General features: G+C 32.3%; 1 protein-coding gene across 1 annotated transcript in view; it reads left to right on the top strand.

The window, feature by feature from the left end:
- LOC144450354 (ubiquitin carboxyl-terminal hydrolase 8-like) overlaps nucleotides 1-25,999 on the top strand; it is a 132,934-nt gene that overhangs the window by 20,391 nt on the left and 86,544 nt on the right. The window contains exon 3 of the mRNA XM_078140956.1: nucleotides 8,920-9,005. Coding sequence (XP_077997082.1) covers nucleotides 8,920-9,005 — 86 coding nt within the window. The remainder of the gene's footprint in view (nucleotides 1-8,919; nucleotides 9,006-25,999) is intronic.

Raw genomic sequence — 25,999 nt, 5'->3', positions numbered from 1 at the left:
CATTACTATAATAGATAAGTGTAATACAGTACTGTAACATTACTATAATAGATAAGTGTAATACAATACTGTAACATTACTATGATAGATAAGTGTAGTACAATACTGTAACATTACTATAATAGATAAGTGTAATACAGTACTATAATATTACTATAGTAGATAAGTGTAGTACAGTACTGTAACATCACTATAATAGATAAGTGTAATACAGTACTATAACATTACTATAATAGATAAGTGTAATACAGTACTATAACATTACTATAATAGATAAGTGTAGTACAATACTGTAACATTACTATAATAGATAAGTGTAGTACAGTACTGTAACATTACTATAATAGATAAGTGTAATACAATACTGTAATATTACTGTAATAGATAAGTGTAATACAATACTGTAATATTACTATAATAGATAAGTGTAATACAATACTGTAACATTACTATAATAGATAAGTGTAGTACAATACTATAACATTACTATAGTAGATAAGTGTAGTACAGTACTGTAACATTACTATAATAGATAAGTGTAGTACAATACTGTAACATTACTATAATAGATAAGTGTAGTACAATACTGTAACATTACTATAATAGATAAGTGTAGTACAGTACTGTAACATTACTATAATAGATAAGTGTAGTACAATACTGTAACATTACTATAATAGATAAGTGTAGTACAATACTGTAATATTACTATAATAGATAAGTGTAGTACAATACTGTAACATTACTATAATAGATAAGTGTAGTACAATACTGTAACATTACTATAATAGATAAGTGTAGTACAATACTGTAACATTACTATAATAGATAAGTGTAGTACAATACTGTAACATTACTATAATAGATAAGTGTAGTACAATACTGTAACATTACTATAATAGATAAGTGTAGTACAATACTGTAACATTACTATAATAGATAAGTGTAGTACAATACTGTAACATTACTATAATAGATAAGTGTAATACAATACTGTAACATCACTATAATAGATAAGTGTAGTACAGTACTGTAACATTACTATAGTAGATAAGTGTAGTACAGTACTGTAACATTACTATAGTAGATAAGTGTAGTACAATACCGTAACATTACTATAATAGATAAGTGTAATACAATACTGTAACATTACTATAATAGATAAGTGTAGTACAATACTGTAACATTACTATAATAGATAAGTGTATTACAATACTGTAACATTACTGTAATAGATAAGTGTAATACAGTACTGTAACATTACTATAATAGATAAGTGTAGTACAATACTATAACATTAGTGTAATAGATAAGTGTAATACAGTACTGTAACATTACTATAATAGATAAGTGTAGTACAGTACTATAACATTACTATAGTAGATAAGTGTAATACAGTACTGTAACATTACTATAATAGATAAGTGTAGTACAGTACTGTAACATTACTATAATAGATAAGTGTAGTACAATACTGTAACATTACTGTAATAGATAAGTGTAATACAGTACTGTAACATTACTATAATAGATAAGTGTATTACAGTACTGTAACATTAGTGTAATAGATAAGTGTAGTACAGTACTGTAACATTACTATAATAGATAAGTGTAGTACAATACTGTAACATTACTGTAATAGATAAGTGTAATACAGTACTGTAACATTACTATAATAGATAAGTGTAGTACAGTACTGTAACATTAGTGTAATAGATAAGTGTAATACAGTACTGTAACATTACTATAATAGATAAGTGTATTACAATACTGTAACATTACTGTAATAGATAAGTGTAATACAGTACTGTAACATTACTATAATAGATAAGTGTATTACAATACTGTAACATCACTATAATAGATAAGTGTAGTACAGTACTATAACATTACTATAATAGATAAATGTATTACAATACTGTAACATCACTATAATAGATAAGTGTAGTACAGTACTGTAACATTACTATAAATAGATAGTGTAGTACAGTACTGTAACATTACTATAATAGATAAGTGTAATACAGTACTATAACATTACTATAATAGATAAGTGTAATACAGTACTATAACATTACTATAATAGATAAGTGTAGTACAGTACTGTAACATTACTATAATAGATAAGTGTAATACAGTACTATAACATTACTATAATAGATAAGTACAAGTGTAGTACAGTACTGTAATATTACTATAATAGATAAGTGTAGTACAGTACTGTAATATTACTATAATAGATAAGTGTAGTACAGTACTATAACATTACTATAATAGATAAGTGTAGTACAGTACTGTAACATTACTATAATAGATAAGTGTAGTACAGTACTGTAACATTACTATAATAGATAAGTGTAGTACAGTACTGTAACATTACTATAATAGATAAGTGTAGTACAATACTGTAACATTACTATAATAGATAAGTGTAATACAGTACTATAACATTACTATAATAGATAAGTGTAGTACAATACTGTAACATTACTATAATAGATAAGTGTAATACAGTACTATAACATTACTATAATAGATAAGTGTAGTACAGTACTGTAATATTACTATAGTAGATAAGTGTAGTACAGTACTATAACATTACTATAATAGATAAGTGTAATACAGTACTGTAACATTACTGTAATAGATAAGTGTAGTACAGTACTGTAACATTACTATAATAGATAAGTGTAGTACAGTACTGTAACATTACTATAATAGATAAGTGTAATACAGTACTGTAACATTACTGTAATAGATAAGTGTAGTACAATACTGTAATATTACTATAATAGATAAGTGTAGTACAATACCGTAACATTACTATAATAGATAAGTGTAATACAGTACTGTAATATTACTATAATAGATAAGTGTAATACAGTACTATAACATTACTATAATAGATAAGTATAGTACAGTACTGTAATATTACTGTAATAGATAAGTGTAGTACAATACTGTAATATTACTATAATAGATAAGTGTAGTACAATACTGTAACATTACTATAATAGATAAGTGTAGTACAGTACTGTAACATTACTATAATAGATAAGTGTAGTACAGTACTGTAACATTACTATAATAGATAAGTGTAATACAGTACTGTAACATTACTGTAATAGATAAGTGTAGTACAATACTGTAATATTACTATAATAGATAAGTGTAGTACAATACCGTAACATTACTATAATAGATAAGTGTAATACAGTACTGTAATATTACTATAATAGATAAGTGTAATACAGTACTATAACATTACTATAATAGATAAGTATAGTACAGTACTGTAATATTACTGTAATAGATAAGTGTAGTACAATACTGTAATATTACTATAATAGATAAGTGTAATACAGTACTATAACATTACTATAATAGATAAGTATAGTACAGTACTGTAATATTACTGTAATAGATAAGTATAGTACAATACTGTAATATTACTATAATAGATAAGTGTAGTACAATACTGTAATATTACTATAATAGATAAGTGTAGTACAGTACTGTAACATTACTATAATAGATAAGTGTAATACAGTACTGTAACATTACTATAATAGATAAGTGTAGTACAATACTGTAACATTACTATAATAGATAAGTGTAGTACAGTACTATAACATTACTATAATAGATAAGTGTAATACAGTACTATAACATTACTATAATAGATAAGTGTAATACAGTACTGTAACATTACTATAATAGATAAGTGTAGTACAGTACTGTAACATCACTGTAATAGATAAGTGTAGTACAGTACTGTAACATTACTGTAATAGATAAGTGTAGTACAATACTGTAACATTACTATAATAGATAAGTGTAGTACAGTACTATAACATTACTATAATAGATAAGTGTAGTACAGTACTGTAACATTACTATAATAGATAAGTGTAGTACAATACTGTAACATTACTATAATAGATAAGTGTAGTACAGTACTGTAACATTACTATAGTAGATAAGTGTAGTACAATACCGTAACATTACTATAATAGATAAGTGTAATACAATACTGTAACATTACTATAGTAGATAAGTGTAGTACAATACCGTAACATTACTATAATAGATAAGTGTAGTACAGTACTGTAACATTACTATAATAGATAAGTGTAGTACAATACCGTAACATTACTATAATAGATAAGTGTAATACAATACTGTAACATTACTATAGTAGATAAGTGTAGTACAATACCGTAACATTACTATAATAGATAAGTGTAATACAATACTGTAACATTACTATAGTAGATAAGTGTAGTACAATACCGTAACATTACTATAGTAGATAAGTGTAATACAATACTGTAACATTACTATAGTAGATAAGTGTAGTACAATACCGTAACATTACTATAATAGATAAGTGTAATACAGTACCGTAACATTACTATAATAGATAAGTGTAATACAATACTGTAACATTACTATAGTAGATAAGTGTAGTACAATACCGTAACATTACTATAATAGATAAGTGTAGTACAATACCGTAACATTACTATAATAGATAAGTGTAATACAATACTGTAACATTACTATAGTAGATAAGTGTAGTACAATACCGTAACATTACTATAGTAGATAAGTGTAATACAATACTGTAACATTACTATAATAGATAAGTGTAGTACAGTACTGTAACATTACTATAATAGATAAGTGTAATACAGTACTATAACATTACTGTAATAGATAAGTGTAGTACAATACTGTAACATTACTATAATAGATAAGTGTAGTACAGTACTATAACATTACTATAATAGATAAGTGTAGTACAGTACTGTAACATTACTATAATAGATAAGTGTAATACAGTACTGTAACATTACTATAATAGATAAGTGTAGTACAGTACTGTAACATTACTGTAATAGATAAGTGTAGTACAGTACTGTAACATTACTATAATAGATAAGTGTAGTACAGTACTGTAACATTACTGTAATAGATAAGTGTAGTACAGTACTGTAACATTACTGTAATAGATAAGTGTAGTACAGTACTGTAACATTACTATAGTAGATAAGTGTAGTACAATACTGTAACATTACTATAATAGATAAGTGTAGTACAGTACTGTAACATTACTGTAATAGATAAGTGTAGTACAGTACTGTAACATTACTGTAATAGATAAGTGTAGTACAGTACTATAACATTACTATAATAGATAAGTGTAGTACAATACTGTAACATTACTATAATAGATAAGTGTAGTACAGTACTGTAACATTACTGTAATAGATAAGTGTAATACAGTACTGTAACATTACTGTAATAGATAAGTGTAGTACAGTACTGTAACATTACTATAATAGATAAGTAATACAGTACTGTAACATTACTGTAATAGATAAGTGTAATACAGTACTGTAACATTACTATAATAGATAAGTGTAGTACAGTACTGTAACATTACTGTAATAGATAAGTGTAGTACAGTACTGTAACATTACTGTAATAGATAAGTGTAGTACAGTACTATAACATTACTATAATAGATAAGTGTAGTACAATACTGTAACATTACTATAATAGATAAGTGTAGTACAGTACTGTAACATTACTGTAATAGATAAGTGTAATACAGTACTGTAACATTACTATAATAGATAAGTGTAGTACAGTACTGTAACATTACTGTAATAGATAAGTGTAGTACAGTACTGTAACATTACTGTAATAGATAAGTGTAGTACAGTACTATAACATTACTATAATAGATAAGTGTAGTACAATACTGTAACATTACTATAATAGATAAGTGTAGTACAGTACTGTAACATTACTGTAATAGATAAGTGTAATACAGTACTGTAACATTACTGTAATAGATAAGTGTAGTACAGTACTGTAACATTACTATAATAGATAAGTAATACAGTACTGTAACATTACTGTAATAGATAAGTGTAATACAGTACTGTAACATTACTATAATAGATAAGTAATACAGTACTGTAACATTACTATAATAGATAAGTGTAGTACAGTACTGTAACATTACTATAATAGATAAGTGTAGTACAGTACTGTAACATTACTGTAATAGATAAGTGTAGTACAGTACTGTAACATTACTGTAATAGATAAGTGTAATACAGTACTATAACATTACTATAATAGATAAGTGTAATACAGTACTATAACATTACTATAATAGATAAGTGTAATACAGTACTATAACATTACTATAATAGATAAGTGTAATACAGTACTGTAACATTACTATAATAGATAAGTGTAGTACAATACTGTAACATTACTGTAATAGATAAGTGTAGTACAGTACTGTAACATTACTGTAATAGATAAGTGTAATACAGTACTATAACATTACTATAATAGATAAGTGTAATACAGTACTATAACATTACTATAATAGATAAGTGTAATACAGTACTATAACATTACTATAATAGATAAGTGTAATACAGTACTGTAACATTACTATAATAGATAAGTGTAGTACAATACTGTAACATTACTATAATAGATAAGTGTAGTACAATACTGTAACATTACTATAATAGATAAGTGTAATACAGTACTGTAACATTACTATAATAGATAAGTGTAATACAGTACTGTAACATTACTATAATAGATAAGTGTAATACAGTACTGTAACATTACTATAATAGATAAGTGTAATACAGTACTATAACATTACTGTAATAGATAAGTGTAATACAGTACTGTAACATTACTATAATAGATAAGTGTAATACAGTACTGTAACATTACTATAGTAGATAAGTGTAATACAGTACTGTAACATTACTATAATAGATAAGTGTAGTACAATACTGTAACATTACTATAATAGATAAGTGTAATACAGTACTATAACATTACTATAATAGATAAGTGTAATACAGTACTGTAACATTACTGTAATAGATAAGTGTAGTACAGTACTGTAACATTACTATAATAGATAAGTGTAATACAGTACTGTAACATTACTGTAATAGATAAGTGTAGTACAGTACTGTAACATTACTATAATAGATAAGTGTAGTACAGTACTGTAACATTACTGTAATAGATAAGTGTAGTACAGTACTGTAACATTACTATAATAGATAAGTGTAGTACAGTACTGTAACATTACTATAATAGATAAGTGTAGTACAGTACTGTAACATTACTGTAATAGATAAGTGTAGTACAGTACTGTAACATTACTATAGTAGATAAGTGTAATACAATACTATAACATTACTATAGTAGATAAGTGTAGTACAATACCGTAACATTACTATAGTAGATAAGTGTAATACAGTACTGTAACATTACTATAATAGATAAGTGTAGTACAATACTGTAATATTACTGTAATAGATAAGTGTAGTACAGTACTGTAACATTACTATAATAGATAAGTGTAGTACAGTACTGTAACATTACTATAGTAGATAAGTGTAGTACAATACCGTAACATTACTATAATAGATAAGTGTAATACAATACTATAACATTACTGTAATAGATAAGTGTAGTACAGTACTGTAACATCACTATAATAGATAAGTGTAATACAGTACTGTAACATTACTATAATAGATAAGTGTAGTACAATACTGTAACATTACTATAATAGATAAGTGTAGTACAGTACTGTAACATTACTATAATAGATAAGTGTAATACAATACTGTAACATTACTATAATAGATAAGTGTAGTACAATACTGTAACATTACTATAATAGATAAGTGTAATACAGTACTATAACATTACTATAGTAGATAAGTGTAGTACAGTACTGTAACATCACTATAATAGATAAGTGTAATACAGTACTATAACATTACTATAATAGATAAGTGTAATACAGTACTGTAACATTACTATAATAGATAAGTGTAGTACAGTACTGTAACATTAGTGTAGTAGATAAGTGTAATACAGTACTGTAACATTACTATAAAAGATAAGTGTAGTACAGTACTGTAACATTACTATAATAGATAAGTGTAGTACAATACTGTAACATTACTATAATAGATAAGTGTAATACAGTACTATAACATTACTATAATAGATAAGTATAGTACAGTACTGTAACATTACTATAATAGATAAGTGTAGTACAGTACTATAACATTACTATAATAGATAAGTGTAATACAGTACTGTAACATTACTATAATAGATAAGTGTAGTACAATACTGTAACATCACTATAATAGATAAGTGTAATACAGTACTGTAACATTACTATAATAGATAAGTGTAGTACAGTACTATAACATTACTATAATAGATAAGTGTAGTACAATACTGTAACATTACTATAATAGATAAGTGTAATACAGTACTATAACATTACTATAATAGATAAGTGTAATACAGTACTGTAACATTACTATAATAGATAAGTGTAGTACAGTACTGTAACATCACTATAATAGATAAGTGTAGTACAGTACTTTAACATCACTGTGTAATAGATAAGTGTAATACAGTACTATAACATTACTATAATAGATAAGTGTAGTACAGTACTGTAACATCACTATAATAGATAAGTGTAATACAGTACTTTAACATCACTGTGTAATAGATAACAGTATAGTAAAATTATTATTATCATGTACTTATTATTTAATTATTATTATTATTATTATTAGACTTTATTTAATCTCGATAGACTGTTGAGCCAGTGGCTCTTCTCACACAGTGTCGAGAAAAACATTAAAATATATACATTAAATACTGCACACATCAAATGAGGACAAAACAAGCAAAAATATAATGGGTAGAATAAAAAAATAGACATCATTGTGTTAGAGATATCTATTGCCATAGTAATTATATATAACCTCTTGATCTAACGTGGGAGTTAGTTTCCATGGTAACTTGTTTACTCTTGTTATCCAGAAATTCTTTGATAGTCTTCTTGGGAAGTCTCACTTGGTGAAAGCCATTACTAAGGCAGAAGAATTGTCTTCAACCCTAGGTCAAAGGTCAGTATCACTACTGTTTGACCCCCTAGCCTCATTATAATAATGACCACATGAATAACACACATTGATCTCTACAAACATGACCACATGAATAACAAATATGACCACATGAATAATATACACGTCTACAAACATGACCACATGAATAACATACACGTCTACAAACATGACCACATGAATAACATACACTTCTACAACCATGAGCACATGAATAACATACACTTCTACAAACATGACCACATGAATAACATACACGTCTATAAACATGACCACATGAATAGCATACACGTTTACAAACATGACCACATGAATAGCATACACTTCTATAAACATGACCACATGAATAGCATACATGTCTACAAACATGACCACATGAATAGCATACACTTCTATAAACATGACCACATGAATGGCATATACACCTACAAACATGACCACATGAATGGCATATACACCTACAAACATGACCACATGAATGGCATACACTTCTATAAACATGACCACATGAATAGCATACACTTCTATAAACATGACCACATGAATAGCATACACTTCTATAAACATGACCACATGAATAGCATACACTTCTATAAACATGACCACATGAATAGCATACACTTCTATAAACATGACCACATGAATAGCATATACTTTTATAAACATGACCACATGAATAGCATACACTTCTATAAACATGACCACATGAATAGCATACATGTCTACAAACATACATTGTATATCTCCAGGATATACATGTATCTCTAGGAGCAGTGCATGCTGCATGGGGAAAACTTCAAATCCAATATTGCAAACTGAGTGATTTAGGTACCTTTGCTACTTATTGTTATCTCCCGTAAGAGTACGGGAGGTATTAAAAGGGGGATGTCTGTCTGTGTGGCTGTCTGTCTGTGTGTCCATCTGTGTGTGTGTGTGTATGTGTGTGTGTATGTGTGTGTGTGTGTGTGTCTATCTGTCTGTCTGTCTGTCTGTCTGTGTCATTTTCTTAAAAACGTCTTACTCAATTATACTGAAATTTGGTACATATAATGTTTGAGGTATTGGCTAGACCTGGTTAGTTTTTGAGCGAGATCTTTTCATGTTAATTAGGGAAATTTGCATATCAATGAAATCAGCTAATTACTTAAGACTGCATTCTTCAATTTCAATATAATTTTGTACATACGTTAACCATTAGAAAATGCATATGTCCTATCAAGTTTGTTAATGTACTTTACAGTGTTAATGAATAATTTGCATATTAATTAATTATTTTCGGTAATTAGGCTATATCTTGACTTAACCCTTTCCCCACTGATTTTTAGCGTGGGTTTTCCAGGTAAAATTCAAATTTCAATATGTCCGCAGTCAAAATTGTCTCCCCTAACATCATGTTGAATGTAAATAATGACTCTGTTCGTGACAATTTCTAATTAATTTTGACTTGGATAGCATAATTGACTACTACCAGGTAGTAGGTGGCTGTGGAAACTCGGTGTACTCTGCGAAATGATCATATTATTATTACCGTGGCGTATATTAAAATGGCTAGCTGCATATTTCCATTGATCGGTATGCATGATGGCAAATATATAGTCTAGACCACAGACGTCTGTACACACTATGTTAGTATATAGTCTAGACCACAGATGTCTGTACACACTATGTTAGTATATAGTCTAGACCACAGATGTCTGTACACACTATGTTAGTATATAGTCTAGACCACAGACGTCTGTACACACTATGTTAGTATATAGTCTAGACCACAGATGTCTGTACACACTATGTTAGTGTATAGTCTAGACCACAGATGTCTGTACACACCATGTTAGTGTATAGTCTAGACCACAGACGTCTGTACACACTATGTTAGTGTCTAGTCTAGACCACAGACGTCTGTACACACCATGTTAGTGTATAGTCTAGACCACAGACGTCTGTACACACCATGTTAGTGTCTAGTCTAGACCACAGATGTCTGTACACACTATGTTAGTGTATAGTCTATAGACCACAGACGTCTGTACACACTATGTTAGTGTCTAGTCTAGACCACAGATGTCTGTACACACCATGTTAGTGTATAGTCTATAGACCACAGACGTCTGTACACACTATGTTAGTGTATAGTCTAGACCACAGACGTCTGTACACACCATGTTAGTGTATAGTCTATAGACCACAGACGTCTGTACACACTATGTTAGTGTATAGTCTAGACCACAGACATCTGTACACACCATGTTAGTGTATAGTCTAGACCACAGACGTCTGTACACACCATGTTAGTGTATAGTCTAGACCACAGACGTCTGTACACACTATGTTAGTGTATAGTCTAGACCACAGACATCTGTACACACCATGTTAGTGTATAGTCTAGACCACAGACGTCTGTACACACTATGTTAGTGTATAGTCTAGACCACAGATGTCTGTACACACCATGTTAGTGTCTAGACCACAGACGTCTGTACACACTATGTTAGTGTAGTCTAGACCACAGATGTCTGTACACACCATGTTAGTGTCTAGACCACAGACGTCTGTACACACTATGTTAGTGTATAGTCTAGACCACAGATGTCTGTACACACCATGTTAGTGTATAGTCTAGACCACAGACGTCTGTACACACTATGTTAGTGTATAGTCTAGACCACAGACGTCTGTACACACTATGTTAGTGTATAGTCTATAGACCACAGACGTCTGTACACACTATGTTAGTGTATAGTCTAGACCACAGATGTCTGTACACACTATGTTAGTGTATAGTCTAGACCACAGATGTCTGTACACACCATGTTAGTGTATAGTCTATAGACCACAGATGTCTGTACACACCATGTTAGTGTATAGTCTAGACTACAGATGTCTGTACACACCATGTTAGTGTATAGTCTATAGACCACAGACGTCTGTACACACTGTGTTAGTGTATAGTCTAGACCACAGACGTCTGTACACACCATGTTAGTGTATAGTCTATAGACCATAGATGTCTGTACACACCATGTTAGTGTATAGTCTAGACTACAGACGTCTGTACACACCATGTTAGTGTATAGTTTAGACCAAAGATGTCTGTACACACCATGTTAGTGTATAGTTTAGACCAAAGATGTCTGTACACACCATGTTAGTGTCTAGACCACAGATGTCTGTACACACCATGTTAGTGTATAGTTTAGACCAAAGATGTCTGTACACACCATGTTAGTGTCTAGACCACAGATGTCTGTACACACCATGTTAGTGTATAGTTTAGACCAAAGATGTCTGTACACACCATGTTAGTGTATAGTCTAGACCACAGATGTCTGTACACACCATGTTAGTGTATAGACCACAGATGTCTGTACACACCATGTTAGTGTATAGTCTAGACCATAGATGTCTGTACACACCATGTTAGTGTATAGTCTATAGACCATAGATGTCTGTACACACCATGTTAGTGTATAGTCTATAGACCATAGATGTCTGTACACACCATGTTAGTGTATAGTCTAGACTACAGACGTCTGTACACACCATGTTAGTGTATAGTTTAGACCAAAGATGTCTGTACACACCATGTTAGTGTCTAGACCACAGATGTCTGTACACACCATGTTAGTGTTAAGTGTTAGATTTTAAAGCCTCAGTTAGCAGTCTAAGTGTTAGATTTTAAAACCTCAGTGAGCAGACTAAGTGTTAGATTTTAAAGCCTCAGTGAGCAGTCTAAGTGTTAGATTTTAAAGCCTCAGTTAGCAGTCTAAGTGTTAGATTTTAAAGCCTCAGTGAGCAGTCTAAGTGTTAGATTTTAAAACTTCAGTGAGCAGTCTAAGTGTTAGATTTCAAAACCTCAGTGAGCAGTCTAAGTGTTAGATTTCAAAACCTCAGTTAACAGTCTAAGTGTTAGATTTTAAAGCCTCAGTTAGCAGTCTAAGTGTTAGATTTCAAAACCTCAGTGAGCAGTCTAAGTGTTAGATTTCAAAACCTCAGTGAGCAGTCTAAGTGTTAGATTTCAAAACCTCAGTTAACAGTCTAAGTGTTAGATTTTAAAGCCTCAGTTAGCAGTCTAAGTGTTAGATTTCAAAACCTCAGTGAGCAGTCTAAGTGTTAGATTTCAAAACCTCAGTTAACAGTCTAAGTGTTAGATTTTAAAGCCTCAGTTAGCAGTCTAAGTGTTAGATTTCAAAACCTCAGTTAGCAGTCTAAGTGTTAGATTTTAAAGCCTCAGTGAGCAGTCTAAGTGTTGGATTTCAAAACCTCAGTTAGCAGTCTAAGTGTTAGATTTTAAAGCCTCAGTTAGCAGTCTAAGTGTTAGATTTCAAAACCTCAGTTAGCAGTCTAAGTGTTAGATTTTAAAGCCTCAGTTAACAGTCTAAGTGTTAAATTTCAAAACCTCAGTGAGCAGACTAAGTGTTAGATTTTAAAGCTTCAGTGAGCAGACTAAGTGTTAGATTTTAAAGCCTCAGTTAGCAGTCTAAGTGTTAGATTTTAAAGCCTCAGTGAGCAGTCTAAGTGTTAGATTTTAAAACCTCAGTGAGCAGTCTAAGTGTTAGATTTTAAAGCCTCAGTTAACAGTCTAAGTGTTAAATTTCAAAACCTCAGTGAGCAGACTAAGTGTTAGATTTTAAAGCCTCAGTGAGCAGACTAAGTGTTAGATTTTAAAGCCTCAGTTAACAGTCTAAGTGTTAGATTTTAAAACCTCAGTTAGCAGTCTAAGTGTTAGATTTTAAAACCTCAGAGAGCAGTCTAAGTGTTAGATTTTAAAACCTCAGTTAGCAGTCTAAGTGTTAGATTTTAAAACCTCAGTTAGCAGTCTAAGTGTTAGATTTCAAAACCTCAGTGAGCAGACTAAGTGTTAGATTTCAAAACCTCAGTTAACAGTCTAAGTGTTAGATTTTAAAGCCTCAGTTAGCAGTCTAAGTGTTAGATTTCAAAACCTCAGTTAGCAGTCTAAGTGTTAGATTTTAAAGCCTCAGTTAGCAGTCTAAGTGTTAGATTTCAAAACCTCAGTTAGCAGTCTAAGTGTTAGATTTTAAAGCCTCAGTTAACAGTCTAAGTGTTAAATTTCAAAACCTCAGTGAGCAGACTAAGTGTTAGATTTTAAAGCTTCAGTGAGCAGACTAAGTGTTAGATTTTAAAGCCTCAGTTAGCAGTCTAAGTGTTAGATTTTAAAGCCTCAGTGAGCAGTCTAAGTGTTAGATTTTAAAACCTCAGTTAGCAGTCTAAGTGTTAGATTTTAAAGCCTCAGTTAACAGTCTAAGTGTTAGATTTCAAAACCTCAGTGAGCAGACTAAGTGTTAGATTTTAAAGCCTCAGTTAACAGTCTAAGTGTTAGATTTTAAAGCCTCAGTTAGCAGTCTAAGTGTTAGATTTTAAAGCCTCAGTGAGCAGACTAAGTGTTAGATTTTAAAGCCTCAGTGAGCAGACTAAGTGTTAGATTTTAAAGCCTCAGTGAGCAGACTAAGTGTTAGATTTTAAAACCTCAGTTAGCAGTCTAAGTGTTAGATTTTAAAGCCTCAGTTAGCAGTCTAAGTGTTAGATTTTAAAACCTCAGAGAGCAGTCTAAGTGTTAGATTTTAAAACCTCAGTTAGCAGTCTAAGTGTTAGATTTTAAAACCTCAGTTAGCAGTCTAAGTGTTAGATTTTAAAGCCTCAGTTAGCAGTCTAAGTGTTAAATTTCAAAACCTCAGTTAGCAGTCTAAGTGTTAGATTTTAAAGCCTCAGTGAGCAGACTAAGTGTTAGATTTTAAAGCCTCAGTGAGCAGACTAAGTGTTAGATTTTAAAGCCTCAGTTAGCAGTCTAAGTGTTAGATTTTAAAGCCTCAGTTAGCAGTCTAAGTGTTAGATTTTAAAGCCTCAGTTAGCAGTCTAAGTGTTAGATTTCAAAACCTCAGTTAGCAGTCTAAGTGTTAGAATTCAAAACCTCAGTGAGCAGACTAAGTGTTAGATTTCAAAACCTCAGTGAGCAGTCTAAGTGTTAGATTTCAAAACCTCAGTTAACAGTCTAAGTGTTAGATTTTAAAGCCTCAGTTAGCAGTCTAAGTGTTAGATTTCAAAACCTCAGTTAGCAGTCTAAGTGTTAGATTTCAAAACCTCAGTTAACAGTCTAAGTGTTAGATTTTAAAGCCTCAGTTAGCAGTCTAAGTGTTAGATTTCAAAACCTCAGTTAGCAGTCTAAGTGTTAGATTTTAAAGCCTCAGTTAGCAGTCTAAGTGTTAGATTTCAAAACCTCAGTTAGCAGTCTAAGTGTTAGATTTTAAAGCCTCAGTTAACAGTCTAAGTGTTAAATTTCAAAACCTCAGTGAGCAGACTAAGTGTTAGATTTTAAAGCTTCAGTGAGCAGACTAAGTGTTAGATTTTAAAGCCTCAGTTAGCAGTCTAAGTGTTAGATTTTAAAGCCTCAGTGAGCAGTCTAAGTGTTAGATTTTAAAACCTCAGTTAGCAGTCTAAGTGTTAGATTTTAAAGCCTCAGTTAACAGTCTAAGTGTTAAATTTCAAAACCTCAGTGAGCAGACTAAGTGTTAGATTTTAAAGCCTCAGTTAACAGTCTAAGTGTTAGATTTTAAAGCCTCAGTTAGCAGTCTAAGTGTTAGATTTTAAAGCCTCAGTGAGCAGACTAAGTGTTAGATTTTAAAGCCTCAGTGAGCAGACTAAGTGTTAGATTTTAAAGCCTCAGTTAGCAGTCTAAGTGTTAGATTTTAAAGCCTCAGTTAGCAGTCTAAGTGTTAGATTTCAAAACCTCAGTTAGCAGTCTAAGTGTTAGAATTCAAAACCTCAGTGAGCAGACTAAGTGTTAGATTTCAAAACCTCAGTGAGCAGTCTAAGTGTTAGATTTCAAAACCTCAGTGAGCAGACTAAGTGTTAGATTTTAAAGCCTCAGTTAGCAGTCTAAGTGTTAGATTTCAAAACCTCAGTGAGCAGACTAAGTGTTAGATTTCAAAACCTCAGTTAACAGTCTAAGTGTTAGATTTTAAAGCCTCAGTTAGCAGTCTAAGTGTTAGATTTCAAAACCTCAGTTAGCAGTCTAAGTGTTAGATTTTAAAGCCTCAGTTAGCAGTCTAAGTGTTAGATTTCAAAACCTCAGTTAGCAGTCTAAGTGTTAGATTTTAAAGCCTCAGTTAACAGTCTAAGTGTTAAATTTCAAAACCTCAGTGAGCAGACTAAGTGTTAGATTTTAAAGCTTCAGTGAGCAGACTAAGTGTTAGATTTTAAAGCCTCAGTTAGCAGTCTAAGTGTTAGATTTTAAAGCCTCAGTGAGCAGTCTAAGTGTTAGATTTTAAAACCTCAGTTAGCAGTCTAAGTGTTAGATTTTAAAGCCTCAGTTAACAGTCTAAGTGTTAGATTTCAAAACCTCAGTGAGCAGACTAAGTGTTAGATTTTAAAGCCTCAGTTAACAGTCTAAGTGTTAGATTTTAAAGCCTCAGTTAGCAGTCTAAGTGTTAGATTTTAAAGCCTCAGTGAGCAGACTAAGTGTTAGATTTTAAAGCCTCAGTGAGCAGACTAAGTGTTAGATTTTAAAGCCTCAGTGAGCAGACTAAGTGTTAGATTTTAAAACCTCAGTTAGCAGTCTAAGTGTTAGATTTTAAAGCCTCAGTTAGCAGTCTAAGTGTTAGATTTTAAAACCTCAGAGAGCAGTCTAAGTGTTAGATTTTAAAACCTCAGTTAGCAGTCTAAGTGTTAGATTTTAAAACCTCAGTTAGCAGTCTAAGTGTTAGATTTTAAAGCCTCAGTTAGCAGTCTAAGTGTTAAATTTCAAAACCTCAGTTAGCAGTCTAAGTGTTAGATTTTAAAGCCTCAGTGAGCAGACTAAGTGTTAGATTTTAAAGCCTCAGTGAGCAGACTAAGTGTTAGATTTTAAAGCCTCAGTTAGCAGTCTAAGTGTTAGATTTTAAAGCCTCAGTTAGCAGTCTAAGTGTTAGATTTTAAAGCCTCAGTTAGCAGTCTAAGTGTTAGATTTCAAAACCTCAGTTAGCAGTCTAAGTGTTAGAATTCAAAACCTCAGTGAGCAGACTAAGTGTTAGATTTCAAAACCTCAGTGAGCAGTCTAAGTGTTAGATTTCAAAACCTCAGTTAACAGTCTAAGTGTTAGATTTTAAAGCCTCAGTTAGCAGTCTAAGTGTTAGATTTCAAAACCTCAGTTAGCAGTCTAAGTGTTAGATTTCAAAACCTCAGTTAACAGTCTAAGTGTTAGATTTTAAAGCCTCAGTTAGCAGTCTAAGTGTTAGATTTCAAAACCTCAGTTAGCAGTCTAAGTGTTAGATTTTAAAGCCTCAGTTAGCAGTCTAAGTGTTAGATTTCAAAACCTCAGTTAGCAGACTAAGTGTTAGATTTTAAAGCCTCAGTTAGCAGTCTAAGTGTTAGATTTTAAAGCCTCAGTTAGCAGTCTAAGTGTTAGATTTTAAAGCCTCAGTTAGCAGTCTAAGTGTTAGATTTCAAAACCTCAGTTAGCAGTCTAAGTGTTAGAATTCAAAACCTCAGTGAGCAGACTAAGTGTTAGATTTCAAAACCTCAGTGAGCAGTCTAAGTGTTAGATTTCAAAACCTCAGTTAACAGTCTAAGTGTTAGATTTTAAAGCCTCAGTTAGCAGTCTAAGTGTTAGATTTCAAAACCTCAGTTAGCAGTCTAAGTGTTAGATTTCAAAACCTCAGTTAACAGTCTAAGTGTTAGATTTCAAAACCTCAGTTAGCAGTCTAAGTGTTAGAATTCAAAACCTCAGTGAGCAGACTAAGTGTTAGATTTCAAAACCTCAGTGAGCAGTCTAAGTGTTAGATTTCAAAACCTCAGTTAACAGTCTAAGTGTTAGATTTTAAAGCCTCAGTTAGCAGTCTAAGTGTTAGATTTCAAAACCTCAGTTAGCAGTCTAAGTGTTAGATTTCAAAACCTCAGTTAACAGTCTAAGTGTTAGATTTTAAAGCCTCAGTTAGCAGTCTAAGTGTTAGATTTCAAAACCTCAGTTAGCAGTCTAAGTGTTAGATTTTAAAGCCTCAGTTAGCAGTCTAAGTGTTAGATTTCAAAACCTCAGTTAGCAGTCTAAGTGTTAGATTTTAAAGCCTCAGTTAACAGTCTAAGTGTTAAATTTCAAAACCTCAGTGAGCAGACTAAGTGTTAGATTTTAAAGCTTCAGTGAGCAGACTAAGTGTTAGATTTTAAAGCCTCAGTTAGCAGTCTAAGTGTTAGATTTTAAAGCCTCAGTGAGCAGTCTAAGTGTTAGATTTTAAAACCTCAGTTAGCAGTCTAAGTGTTAGATTTTAAAGCCTCAGTTAACAGTCTAAGTGTTAAATTTCAAAACCTCAGTGAGCAGACTAAGTGTTAGATTTTAAAGCCTCAGTTAACAGTCTAAGTGTTAGATTTTAAAGCCTCAGTTAGCAGTCTAAGTGTTAGATTTTAAAGCCTCAGTGAGCAGACTAAGTGTTAGATTTTAAAGCCTCAGTGAGCAGACTAAGTGTTAGATTTTAAAGCCTCAGTTAGCAGTCTAAGTGTTAGATTTTAAAGCCTCAGTTAGCAGTCTAAGTGTTAGATTTCAAAACCTCAGTTAGCAGTCTAAGTGTTAGAATTCAAAACCTCAGTGAGCAGACTAAGTGTTAGATTTCAAAACCTCAGTGAGCAGTCTAAGTGTTAGATTTCAAAACCTCAGTTAACAGTCTAAGTGTTAGATTTTAAAGCCTCAGTTAGCAGTCTAAGTGTTAGATTTCAAAACCTCAGTGAGCAGACTAAGTGTTAGATTTCAAAACCTCAGTTAACAGTCTAAGTGTTAGATTTTAAAGCCTCAGTTAGCAGTCTAAGTGTTAGATTTCAAAACCTCAGTTAGCAGTCTAAGTGTTAGATTTTAAAGCCTCAGTTAGCAGTCTAAGTGTTAGATTTCAAAACCTCAGTTAGCAGTCTAAGTGTTAGATTTTAAAGCCTCAGTTAACAGTCTAAGTGTTAAATTTCAAAACCTCAGTGAGCAGACTAAGTGTTAGATTTTAAAGCTTCAGTGAGCAGACTAAGTGTTAGATTTTAAAGCCTCAGTTAGCAGTCTAAGTGTTAGATTTTAAAGCCTCAGTGAGCAGTCTAAGTGTTAGATTTTAAAACCTCAGTTAGCAGTCTAAGTGTTAGATTTTAAAGCCTCAGTTAACAGTCTAAGTGTTAGATTTCAAAACCTCAGTGAGCAGACTAAGTGTTAGATTTTAAAGCCTCAGTTAACAGTCTAAGTGTTAGATTTTAAAGCCTCAGTTAGCAGTCTAAGTGTTAGATTTTAAAGCCTCAGTGAGCAGACTAAGTGTTAGATTTTAAAGCCTCAGTGAGCAGACTAAGTGTTAGATTTTAAAGCCTCAGTGAGCAGACTAAGTGTTAGATTTTAAAACCTCAGTTAGCAGTCTAAGTGTTAGATTTTAAAGCCTCAGTTAGCAGTCTAAGTGTTAGATTTTAAAACCTCAGAGAGCAGTCTAAGTGTTAGATTTTAAAACCACAGTTAGCAGTCTAAGTGTTAGATTTTAAAACCTCAGTTAGCAGTCTAAGTGTTAGATTTTAAAGCCTCAGTTAGCAGTCTAAGTGTTAAATTTCAAAACCTCAGTTAGCAGTCTAAGTGTTAGATTTTAAAGCCTCAGTGAGCAGACTAAGTGTTAGATTTTAAAGCCTCAGTGAGCAGACTAAGTGTTAGATTTTAAAGCCTCAGTTAGCAGTCTAAGTGTTAGATTTTAAAGCCTCAGTTAGCAGTCTAAGTGTTAGATTTTAAAGCCTCAGTTAGCAGTCTAAGTGTTAGATTTCAAAACCTCAGTTAGCAGTCTAAGTGTTAGAATTCAAAACCTCAGTGAGCAGACTAAGTGTTAGATTTCAAAACCTCAGTGAGCAGTCTAAGTGTTAGATTTCAAAACCTCAGTTAACAGTCTAAGTGTTAGATTTTAAAGCCTCAGTTAGCAGTCTAAGTGTTAGATTTCAAAACCTCAGTTAGCAGTCTAAGTGTTAGATTTCAAAACCTCAGTTAACAGTCTAAGTGTTAGATTTTAAAGCCTCAGTTAGCAGTCTAAGTGTTAGATTTCAAAACCTCAGTTAGCAGTCTAAGTGTTAGATTTTAAAGCCTCAGTTAGCAGTCTAAGTGTTAGATTTCAAAACCTCAGTTAGCAGTCTAAGTGTTAGATTTTAAAGCCTCAGTTAACAGTCTAAGTGTTAAATTTCAAAACCTCAGTGAGCAGACTAAGTGTTAGATTTTAAAGCTTCAGTGAGCAGACTAAGTGTTAGATTTTAAAGCCTCAGTTAGCAGTCTAAGTGTTAGATTTTAAAGCCTCAGTGAGCAGTCTAAGTGTTAGATTTTAAAACCTCAGTTAGCAGTCTAAGTGTTAGATTTTAAAGCCTCAGTTAACAGTCTAAGTGTTAAATTTCAAAACCTCAGTGAGCAGACTAAGTGTTAGATTTTAAAGCCTCAGTTAACAGTCTAAGTGTTAGATTTTAAAGCCTCAGTTAGCAGTCTAAGTGTTAGATTTTAAAGCCTCAGTGAGCAGACTAAGTGTTAGATTTTAAAGCCTCAGTGAGCAGACTAAGTGTTAGATTTTAAAGCCTCAGTGAGCAGACTAAGTGTTAGATTTTAAAACCTCAGTTAGCAGTCTAAGTGTTAGATTTTAAAGCCTCAGTTAGCAGTCTAAGTGTTAGATTTTAAAGCCTCAGTTAGCAGTCTAAGTGTTAGATTTCAAAACCTCAGTTAGCAGTCTAAGTGTTAGAATTCAAAACCTCAGTGAGCAGACTAAGTGTTAGATTTTAAAGCCTCAGTTAGCAGTCTAAGTGTTAGATTTCAAAACCTCAGTGAGCAGACTAAGTGTTAGATTTTAAAGCCTCAGTTAGCAGTCTAAGTGTTAGATTTTAAAACCTCAGTGAGCTGACTAAGTGTTAGATTTTAAAGCCTCAGTTAGCAGTCTAAGTGTTAGATTTTAAAGCCTCAGTTAGCAGTCTAAGTGTTAGATTTTAAAACCTCAATTAGCAGTCTAAGTGTTAGAATTCAAAACCTCAGTTAGCAGACTAAGTGTTAGATTTTAAAGCCTCAGTGAGCAGACTAAGTGTTAGATTTTAAAGCCTCAGTGAGCAGTCTAAGTGTTAGATTTTAAAGCCTCAGTTAGCAGACTAAGTGTTAGATTTTAAAACCTCAGTGAGCAGACTAAGTGTTAGATTTCAAAACCTCAGTTAGCAGTCTAAGTGTTAGATTTCAAAACCTCAGTTAGCAGTCTAAGTGTTAGATTTCAAAACCTCAGTGAGCAGTCTAAATGTTAGATTTCAAAACCTCAGTTAGCAGTCTAAGTGTTAGATTTTAAAGCCTCAGTTAGCAGTCTAAGTGTTAGATTTTAAAACCTCAATTAGCAGACTAAGTGTTAGATTTTAAAACCTCAGTGAGCAGTCTAAATGTTAGATTTCAAAACCTCAATTAGCAGACTAAGTGTTAGAATTCAAAACCTCAGTTAGCAGTCTAAGTGTTAGATTTTAAAGCCTCGGTTAACAGACTAAGTGTTAGATTTTAAAGCCTCAGTTAGCAGTCTAAGTGTTAGATTTTAAAACCTCAGTTAGCAGTCTAAGTGTTAGATTTTAAAGCCTCAGTTAGCAGACTAAGTGTTAGATTTTAAAACCTCAGTGAGCAGACTAAGTGTTAGATTTCAAAACCTCAGTTAGCAGTCTAAGTGTTAGATTTCAAAACCTCAGTTAGCAGTCTAAGTGTTAGATTTCAAAACCTCAGTGAGCAGTCTAAATGTTAGATTTCAAAACCTCAGTTAGCAGTCTAAGTGTTAGATTTTAAAGCCTCAGTTAGCAGTCTAAGTGTTAGATTTTAAAACCTCAATTAGCAGACTAAGTGTTAGATTTTAAAACCTCAGTGAGCAGTCTAAATGTTAGATTTCAAAACCTCAGTTAGCAGTCTAAGTGTTAGAATTCAAAACCTCAGTTAGCAGTCTAAGTGTTAGATTTTAAAGCCTCAGTTAACAGTCTAAGTGTTAGATTTCAAAACCTCAGTTAGCAGTCTAAGTGTTAGAATTCAAAACCTCAGTGAGCAGACTAAGTGTTAGATTTTAAAGCCTCAGTTAGCAGTCTAAGTGTTAGATTTTAAAACCTCAGTGAGCAGACTAAGTGTTAGATTTTAAAGCCTCAGTTAGCAGTCTAAGTGTTAGATTTTAAAACCTCAGTGAGCAGACTAAGTGTTAGATTTTAAAGCCTCAGTTACCAGTCTAAGTGTTAGAATTCAAAACCTCAGTGAGCAGACTAAGTGTTAGAATTCAAAACCTCAGTTAGCAGTCTAAGTGTTAGAATTCAAAACCTCAGTGAGCAGACTAAGTGTTAGAATTCAAAACCTCAGTTAACAGTCTAAGTGTTAGATTTCAAAACTTCAGTGAGCAGACTAAAGTGTTAGATTTCAAAAACTTCAGTGAGCAGACTAAAGTGTTAGATTTCAAAACTTCAGTGAGCAGACTAAGTGTTAGATTTCAAAACCTCAGTTAGCAGTCTAAGTGTTAGATTTCAAAACCTCAGTTAGCAGTCTAAGTGTTAGATTTTAAAGCTTCAGTGAGCAGACTAAGTGTTAGATTTTAAAGCCTCAGTTAGCAGTCTAAGTGTTAGATTTTAAAGCCTCAGTGAGCAGTCTAAGTGTTAGATTTTAAAGCCTCAGTTAACAGTCTAAGTGTTAGATTTCAAAACCTCAGTTAGCAGTCTAAGTGTTAGATTTTAAAGCCTCAGTTAACAGTCTAAGTGTTAAATTTCAAAACCTCAGTGAGCAGACTAAGTGTTAGATTTTAAAGCTTCAGTGAGCAGACTAAGTGTTAGATTTTAAAGCCTCAGTTAGCAGTCTAAGTGTTAGATTTTAAAGCCTCAGTGAGCAGTCTAAGTGTTAGATTTTAAAACCTCAGTTAGCAGTCTAAGTGTTAGATTTTAAAGCCTCAGTTAACAGTCTAAGTGTTAGATTTCAAAACCTCAGTGAGCAGACTAAGTGTTAGATTTTAAAGCCTCAGTTAACAGTCTAAGTGTTAGATTTTAAAGCCTCAGTTAGCAGTCTAAGTGTTAGATTTTAAAGCCTCAGTGAGCAGACTAAGTGTTAGATTTTAAAGCCTCAGTGAGCAGACTAAGTGTTAGATTTTAAAGCCTCAGTGAGCAGACTAAGTGTTAGATTTTAAAACCTCAGTTAGCAGTCTAAGTGTTAGATTTTAAAGCCTCAGTTAGCAGTCTAAGTGTTAGATTTTAAAACCTCAGAGAGCAGTCTAAGTGTTAGATTTTAAAACCTCAGTTAGCAGTCTAAGTGTTAGATTTTAAAACCTCAGTTAGCAGTCTAAGTGTTAGATTTTAAAGCCTCAGTTAGCAGTCTAAGTGTTAAATTTCAAAACCTCAGTTAGCAGTCTAAGTGTTAGATTTTAAAGCCTCAGTGAGCAGACTAAGTGTTAGATTTTAAAGCCTCAGTGAGCAGACTAAGTGTTAGATTTTAAAGCCTCAGTTAGCAGTCTAAGTGTTAGATTTTAAAGCCTCAGTTAGCAGTCTAAGTGTTAGATTTTAAAGCCTCAGTTAGCAGTCTAAGTGTTAGATTTCAAAACCTCAGTTAGCAGTCTAAGTGTTAGAATTCAAAACCTCAGTGAGCAGACTAAGTGTTAGATTTCAAAACCTCAGTGAGCAGTCTAAGTGTTAGATTTCAAAACCTCAGTTAACAGTCTAAGTGTTAGATTTTAAAGCCTCAGTTAGCAGTCTAAGTGTTAGATTTCAAAACCTCAGTTAGCAGTCTAAGTGTTAGATTTCAAAACCTCAGTTAACAGTCTAAGTGTTAGATTTTAAAGCCTCAGTTAGCAGTCTAAGTGTTAGATTTCAAAACCTCAGTTAGCAGTCTAAGTGTTAGATTTTAAAGCCTCAGTTAGCAGTCTAAGTGTTAGATTTCAAAACCTCAGTTAGCAGTCTAAGTGTTAGATTTTAAAGCCTCAGTTAACAGTCTAAGTGTTAAATTTCAAAACCTCAGTGAGCAGACTAAGTGTTAGATTTTAAAGCTTCAGTGAGCAGACTAAGTGTTAGATTTTAAAGCCTCAGTTAGCAGTCTAAGTGTTAGATTTTAAAGCCTCAGTGAGCAGTCTAAGTGTTAGATTTTAAAACCTCAGTTAGCAGTCTAAGTGTTAGATTTTAAAGCCTCAGTTAACAGTCTAAGTGTTAAATTTCAAAACCTCAGTGAGCAGACTAAGTGTTAGATTTTAAAGCCTCAGTTAACAGTCTAAGTGTTAGATTTTAAAGCCTCAGTTAGCAGTCTAAGTGTTAGATTTTAAAGCCTCAGTGAGCAGACTAAGTGTTAGATTTTAAAGCCTCAGTGAGCAGACTAAGTGTTAGATTTTAAAGCCTCAGTGAGCAGACTAAGTGTTAGATTTTAAAACCTCAGTTAGCAGTCTAAGTGTTAGATTTTAAAGCCTCAGTTAGCAGTCTAAGTGTTAGATTTTAAAGCCTCAGTTAGCAGTCTAAGTGTTAGATTTCAAAACCTCAGTTAGCAGTCTAAGTGTTAGAATTCAAAACCTCAGTGAGCAGACTAAGTGTTAGATTTTAAAGCCTCAGTTAGCAGTCTAAGTGTTAGATTTCAAAACCTCAGTGAGCAGACTAAGTGTTAGATTTTAAAGCCTCAGTTAGCAGTCTAAGTGTTAGATTTTAAAGCCTCAGTTAGCAGTCTAAGTGTTAGATTTTAAAACCTCAATTAGCAGACTAAGTGTTAGATTTTAAAACCTCAGTGAGCAGTCTAAATGTTAGATTTCAAAACCTGAATTAGCAGACTAAGTGTTAGAATTCAAAACCTCAGTTAGCAGTCTAAGTGTTAGATTTTAAAGCCTCGGTTAACAGACTAAGTGTTAGATTTTAAAGCCTCAGTTAGCAGTCTAAGTGTTAGATTTTAAAACCTCAGTTAGCAGTCTAAGTGTTAGATTTTAAAGCCTCAGTTAGCAGACTAAGTGTTAGATTTTAAAACCTCAGTGAGCAGACTAAGTGTTAGATTTCAAAACCTCAGTTAGCAGTCTAAGTGTTAGATTTCAAAACCTCAGTTAGCAGTCTAAGTGTTAGATTTCAAAACCTCAGTGAGCAGTCTAAATGTTAGATTTCAAAACCTCAGTTAGCAGTCTAAGTGTTAGATTTTAAAGCCTCAGTTAGCAGTCTAAGTGTTAGATTTTAAAACCTCAATTAGCAGACTAAGTGTTAGATTTTAAAACCTCAGTGAGCAGTCTAAATGTTAGATTTCAAAACCTCAGTTAGCAGTCTAAGTGTTAGAATTCAAAACCTCAGTTAGCAGTCTAAGTGTTAGATTTTAAAGCCTCAGTTAACAGTCTAAGTGTTAGATTTCAAAACCTCAGTTAGCAGTCTAAGTGTTAGAATTCAAAACCTCAGTGAGCAGACTAAGTGTTAGATTTTAAAGCCTCAGTTAGCAGTCTAAGTGTTAGATTTTAAAACCTCAGTGAGCAGACTAAGTGTTAGATTTTAAAGCCTCAGTTAGCAGTCTAAGTGTTAGATTTTAAAACCTCAGTGAGCAGACTAAGTGTTAGATTTTAAAGCCTCAGTTACCAGTCTAAGTGTTAGAATTCAAAACCTCAGTGAGCAGACTAAGTGTTAGAATTCAAAACCTCAGTTAGCAGTCTAAGTGTTAGAATTCAAAACCTCAGTGAGCAGACTAAGTGTTAGAATTCAAAACCTCAGTTAACAGTCTAAGTGTTAGATTTCAAAACTTCAGTGAGCAGACTAAAGTGTTAGATTTCAAAAACTTCAGTGAGCAGACTAAAGTGTTAGATTTCAAAACTTCAGTGAGCAGACTAAGTGTTAGATTTCAAAACCTCAGTTAGCAGTCTAAGTGTTAGATTTCAAAACCTCAGTTAGCAGTCTAAGTGTTAGATTTTAAAGCTTCAGTGAGCAGACTAAGTGTTAGATTTTAAAGCCTCAGTTAGCAGTCTAAGTGTTAGATTTTAAAGCCTCAGTGAGCAGTCTAAGTGTTAGATTTTAAAGCCTCAGTTAGCAGTCTAAGTGTTAGATTTCAAAACCTCAGTTAGCAGTCT

The sequence above is a fragment of the Glandiceps talaboti genome, chromosome 19 (genome assembly GCF_964340395.1).
Source record: "Glandiceps talaboti chromosome 19, keGlaTala1.1, whole genome shotgun sequence".
NCBI lineage: Eukaryota > Metazoa > Hemichordata > Enteropneusta > Spengelidae > Glandiceps > Glandiceps talaboti.
This window is presented reverse-complemented; position numbering and strand designations above follow the sequence as displayed.